The 6,349-nt window shown below is 37.5% G+C and overlaps 1 protein-coding gene and 1 long non-coding RNA gene across 2 annotated transcripts; one reads left to right on the top strand and one right to left on the bottom strand.

Moving 5' to 3' along the window:
• Positions 1-577: 577 nt before the first annotated feature.
• On the bottom strand, positions 578-1,574 carry LOC104952363 (uncharacterized). The gene is made up of 3 exons (XR_799106.1): positions 1,400-1,574; positions 758-821; positions 578-669 (listed from the first exon to the last, which is right to left on the bottom strand). It is a non-coding gene; the product is annotated as an uncharacterized lncRNA (long non-coding RNA).
• Positions 1,575-2,235: 661 nt separating this feature from the next.
• On the top strand, positions 2,236-5,066 carry cops5 (COP9 signalosome subunit 5). Its single transcript, XM_010779173.1, has 4 exons — positions 2,236-2,526; positions 3,349-3,583; positions 4,377-4,505; positions 4,950-5,066. The coding sequence occupies exons 1-4, from the start codon at positions 2,387-2,389 to the stop codon at positions 5,049-5,051; spliced, it is 606 nt and encodes a 201-aa protein (XP_010777475.1). The 5' UTR covers positions 2,236-2,386; the 3' UTR covers positions 5,052-5,066.
• The last annotated feature ends 1,283 nt before the right edge of the window (positions 5,067-6,349 follow it).

Here is a 6,349-nt window from a genome sequence, read left to right as displayed (position 1 = left end):
ACATTTAAGTAAGCTTTGGATCATTCTTTCCTGTATATTAAAGACTGTGTTTCTATAGAGAGAGAATCAGACTGTGTTTCTGTAGAGAGAGAATCAGACTGTGTTTCTGTAGAGAGAGAATCAGACTGTGTTTCTATAGAGAGAGAATCAGACTGTGTTTCTATAGAGAGAGAATCAGACTGTGTTTCTGTAGAGAGAGAATCAGACTGTGTTTCTGTAGAGAGGGAATCAGACTGTGTTTCTATAGAGAGAGAATCAGACTGTGTTTCTATAGAGAGCGAATCAGACTGTGTTTCTATAGAGAGAGAATCAGACTGTTTTTCTGTAGAGAGAGAATCAGACTGTGTTTCAATAGAGAGAGAATCAGACTGTGTTTCTATAGAGAGATAATCAGACTGTGTTTCTATAGAGAGATAATCAGACTGTGTTTCTGTAGAGAGAGAATCAGACTGTGTTTCTGTAGACAGAGAATCAGACTATGTTTCTGTAGAGAGAGAATCAGACTGTGTTTCTGTAGAGAGAGAATCATGTATGACCCATGCATGTAGAATAAAATGGATAAAGGTCAGACCTTGGCAGCGTACTGTTTGTAGTCCAGCTGAAGCTCCTGCTGGAGTTTCTTCTTCTTCCTCTCATAGTCATATCCCAGAAGAAACCCAAAGCCCACACCTGAAGAGCACCACAAATATCAAACACAAAGAAAACGCTAGGATATAAACCTTTTAAACTGTAAACCTTTAAATGTGTTCAGACGTACCTCTGTCGGGATCAGCAGATAGCCTCAATGCTGGAGGCATTTCCACTGGGACCATTACCAGACCCTGACACACACACACACACACACACACACACACACACACACACACACACACACACACACACACACACACACACACTCACACATTGTTTTGTTGTACACAGAAATATAAATTAAACACAAGGTACTATGAATGCCAACTTGAATGCAGTATTATTCTAAATAATTAAATGTGTTCATTTTGTTATAAGTTGATGTCCTGCATTCAAAATATGAATTAAGTAGGCCAGTGTGTAAACTAAATGTACATATTGTGCTCGATAAATAGCCATATGGACTATTTAGTTTATATATATTGCATTAAATTAATACAATTAAAGCAGTACCATGTGGGATGCATTTTAATGTTGTAGCTGGCTGTGGTTACGCTAACTGTCTTCATTGTTTATATTAGTTTGATTTACTGTATGTTTTTAATATTTACTGTATTATAGGTTTTTAAACTCTTTAATCTGCACAGTAACTAGGTCAGTAAAGTAGTAATTCCCTCTGAAATGTAGTAAAGTAGATGTAGAACATAGCATACTATTAAAATACCATAAAATACAAAGATATTATATTAAACAAACCTTTATTATTTACCTGAATCTCACTTCAGAGGTGTTTGTTTGGGTGTTTCCTCGAAAAAGGTCCCATGCTTTAATTCCTCTGTAGTTACACCAGCAGCAGCCCATTGAACACAGAAGTATAGCATTATAATATAAATGTTATAATTAATATTATATTATGATTATTCCTTCACAGACTAAAACCTGTCTGATCTGTTGCTGTGAGCCGGGTGCAAAGCATCATTCTGTTGCTAGGTAACATAACACACACACTCAAAACATTAAAAGAAAACGTGTCTAAAGTCGTCGCTTTAAAGTAGGCGTTAAATTAAGTTGCAATGAGTTAATTGTACCTTAATTAGCAGCAGTTTTTGTTGATTTGTTAAATATATTATTATTCCCGAATATTCAAAAATAATTAAAAACCGCCTCATGGTGTTTTTCTTCGAAGCGCCGCGAGATGTCAGCAACGGTTCATTAATTGAGGACTGAACCATTCAATCCGGTAGAGGGGTAATTCAACTTTAATATCAGTGATAGAAACGTTAAATATAACTTACAGATCTAATATTCTTATTTTGATACAGATATATTTTAAGGATAAACAAATTGATGTGACATAAAATAAACAAACATTATATGTGTGTAACTTTATGACAAACTGTGCGCATGGTGTATTGGTATCGTCATCAACTGAACCATTCACTCGGGCAGAGGGGTGAATTACCTTCAATATCAGTGATATTACGTTAAAAATCGCCTGCAGTTTGAATATTATTATTATAAAACAGTCCATTGGTAATGTTTAAGAATGTAATATAACATAGAAACACACAACTTTAAATATTCAATAACATTACGAAACGTGATTGGTGTATTGGTATCGTTCACTATCATGGCTGCCTGGTAAACTGACCTGTAACGGTGCTACGATCTTTGGAGAAATACATTTATTGTGTTAATCCTGCAGTAAAAAGGGGTTTTTAATTAATAATTAAGGTTTCTATAGCTTGTGTAGTTCATGATGGCGGGGAGCAGCACTGCTCAGAAGACATGGGAGCTTTCCAACAGCATGAACGAGGTTCAGGGCATTGACGAAATCTACAAATATGACAAAAAACAACAACAGGAAATCCTCGCTGCAAAGCCATGGACAAAAGAGTGAGTACAAACAACAGTTTAGTGTTTATTTAAAGGTTTAAAGGTGATTGTAATCTGTATTACAGTGTGCTTTGTCACGTTTGATAGCCTTGCTAGCTTGGCTACGAACTAGCATTTCTTGTTTGTCAACAGCTGTAGAGCTAACTGTGTAACTCAGTTACATTCTGATTAAACACAGATATGAGTCGTTTTTCAGGTGAAATGTGAGCATTTGTACAAACAGTGAGGGCTAAGATTGATGAAGGCTTTATATCTGAAAGATGCAACAACAGAAATGTGTTGAACTACATCTTATTTCCGACATTACAGAATTTAACAATTATTTAATTATTTGCTTGCTGTTTGTAATATTATATGGATTTATTTTAATGATTTTTCCAAATTTCTAATTGTTTGCGGGTTTTTTCAAGTAATAAAATATTAAATTATATTACATTCTTAATGGAAAGTATATTGGGAACATGGTGATTTTTAACCTTGCTTAAAAAAAAATATATATATATATTAATATTATCTAATTGACATGCAAGAACCACATTCATACAAGAAAGGGAACCAAACAAAGGAAATATCCTCAAAATAAATGACAAAAGTAAAAATGTATATGCTAAATAAATATAAATATAAGTACATTATTTTAGATCTTCCTAAATCTCTACTGTTTCTCTGTGCATTTTAATAAAGATTAAACACTTACATATGTAATATACCTGATATTTTCCCCTCTATTTTAGATCTTCCCAAATCTCTCGTGTTCCCCTGTGCATTTGAATACAGATGTAACCCTTTGTAGGTGTAATAAACCCTATGTTTCCCCCACAGTCACCACTACTTTAAGTACTGCAAGGTGTCGGCTCTGGCCCTTCTGAAGATGGTGATGCACGCGCGGTCGGGGGGGAACCTGGAGGTTATGGGTCTGATGCTGGGGAAGGTAGACGGAGAGACCATGATGATTATGGACAGCTTCGCGCTGCCGGTGGAGGGAACAGAAACACGTGTCAACGCTCAGGCTGCGGCGTACGAGTACATGGCTGCGTACATCGAGAACGCTAAACAGGTGGGAGGAAGAGGCATTCACTCTGTTCAGTTACGATGTTTAAAACACGACCTGTATTTCATTCAATTATTCAGGGGAAATCTACTTTAATGTTTGCAATGTGGAGAACGCAAAACAGGTCGGACACATTTTATGATGAGAGAGGGGGAAACATCTGCATTCACTCTGTTCAGTTACGGTGTTTGAAACCATATTTTTGAGCCAATTTCATTCATAATTCAGGAAAAACCTACTTTAATGTTTGCAATGTGGACTAGACTGCACCTATATGAGTTTTAAGCCCATAAAGGAGACGCTTTGTACAGTTTTGTACCAATAACACTGGGAGCTACTGCTCTATTATCCTTTGGTGTATAGAATATACAAAAGGCTTTATCTGTAAACAGTGCAGTGCATAGAGGAAGGAAGGAGAGGAAGGAAGGAATGTGTTATTAGGCCTTCTTGGGAACCGTCTTTTAATGCTAAGGTCTTTCAGTGGAATGAAGAACAGTGATATTTAATGGGGATCATTTTGCAACACCAATTGTTTCATGGGTTAAATATTCCTGTGTGTTTACCTTATACGGTAAATATGTGCTTTTTCATTTAATTATGTTGACATATGATCACTATTGAATTAGGGCTTCAACGTATGATTACTTTATAGATTATGGCCAATTATTGATAAGTCTAGTTTGAAGTAGCACATTTCCAGAAAAAGAGAACACAAACCCATTCAGTGAACACAATGCAATAAAAACATGTGATTTGTACGTTATTGATTATATTTACCGTTGCGCTTCCTGTGCGTCAGGTGGGCCGTCTGGAGAACGCTATTGGCTGGTACCACAGTCACCCTGGATACGGATGCTGGCTCTCAGGAATCGACGTCAGCACTCAGATGCTCAACCAGCAGTTCCAGGAGCCCTTTGTGGCCGTCGTGGTGAGGAAAACTCCTATTGTACTATTTTAGGCATATATTATAGGTCTCAGATATATAAAAATATATAAAAAACATGTCTATGAAGTGTTATGTATGTTATGTATGTATAAAAGACATTAAAAAAGTGCATTTTGCATAATAGGAGACATTTTTTATTTCATTAACCGCGTTTTCTCCCTAATCCTTGATATTTTTGATGGAGGACTTTCCCTCTCCAAGCAGTGCTGATGAATATTTAAAACCAAATGTTGTGTGTTGTTTACACTTCATGCTGCGAGGCCGCGGGCGAGTGTTATGAAGTGTGTGTTTGAGGTGTAATGAAGTGTGTGTTTGAGGTGTTCTCACACTCTGACAGCCCACTCCAAGGTGCTGGTGGGTGAATGGAGCGCTCCCTGGAGGTTACTGTGACCTCTGACCTCTGTTTCCCTCTCTACTGTATCTCAGATTGACCCCACCCGCACCATTTCTGCTGGGAAAGTCAACCTGGGCGCCTTCAGGACCTACCCCAAGGTAAATGCAAACATTGCAGGCTTTGTTGTCATTTGAACATACAGTGTAGATGTGAGTGACGACCTCATGGAGCTGTCACCAAGGCAACAGGGGGCTACTTTGAAGAATATCAATCATATTCTTGATTGTTTAACACTTTTTTGTTTACTAGATGATTCCATATGTGTTCTTTTATAGTTTTGATGTCTTCAGTGTTAATCTACAAAATAGAAAATAATTAAAATAAATAAAAACCTTCCAATGAAGGCTCGATAATCAGCTCACGGCATATAGGTGTAAGCAGGGGTCAAGTGCTATTTTTATAGGTGGTGTGTGGACCTCACATAGAAGATTTTTAAATATTGAAGTTAAAAGCCTCAATCTGGTGAACTTTGAGAGCAACATGAAGAGATCTATGGATACCTCTCAACACCCAGATGAAACACACCCGGAAACAGATTTACTTTTTCTTTATGGATATTTTACAAATCACCCTTTTAAACTTTATTCTTGTTTTACTGTCATATAGTATTTCATACCTGTTTTTCATTTATTCTCTTATTTTTTTATAACTATAATTAGACCCTCCAGAAAAACGCGATTCTGCGATCGCAGAATTTACCGCATAATCAGCAAAATGGCGCAGATTTTTAAAAGGCCGCATATTTATCAAAAGGCCGCATAATCCCCGCATTTTTCCACACAAAGTTGAGGAAAAAAAAAGTTGACTCGTCTTGACGTGACGTCATCAGCTCGCGCATCACAGAATGTAAACAACACTGTATAGAGTGAACGTGTAGAGCTCATACGATGGAGAAAACACCAAGATGAAAAAATCTAATCCATCTCATTTACCGACGAACATTTCTATTAAAAACGGGGCAAAAAGTGGGGGGAAACTATTCTGCACCCCGTGCAACTGTGTGTTGGAGCATAAGAGAAAATCGACGGGGACGACCCACTTTGATTCATTCAAACATTCGAAAATGCTTTCTGCTGCTGCGGAAAAGAAAGCCGAACAACTCACGTTCAGCGAGGCATCAACCTCCAAAAACCTTTCGAGGGCTACAAGAAACAAAGTGAGTAGCCTACAAGATTGAAGCTGGTCAGATAACGAACGAGTAAATGAAAACGGAATGAGGCGGAGAAGTGTGTGTGTGTGTGTGTGTGTGTGTGTGTGGGTGTGTGTGTGTGTGTGTGAGTGTGTGTGCGTGTGTGTGTGTGTGGTGGGGGGGGGTGGGTGTGTGTGTGAAGATTAAAAAAGCCCAATTGCTTTTACAATAAATACACATTGAATGTGTTTAATTGAATAGTAAAGGGGTTTAACGTTAGTGGCAGGTTGTGTGTGAGAGAGA

This window comes from Notothenia coriiceps, unplaced genomic scaffold, assembly GCF_000735185.1.
Source record: "Notothenia coriiceps isolate Sejong01 unplaced genomic scaffold, NC01 NC01_scaffold00019892, whole genome shotgun sequence".
Lineage (NCBI taxonomy): Eukaryota > Metazoa > Chordata > Actinopteri > Perciformes > Nototheniidae > Notothenia > Notothenia coriiceps.
The sequence above is the reverse complement of the archived record's forward strand: the minus strand, read 5'-3'. Positions and strand labels throughout refer to the sequence as shown.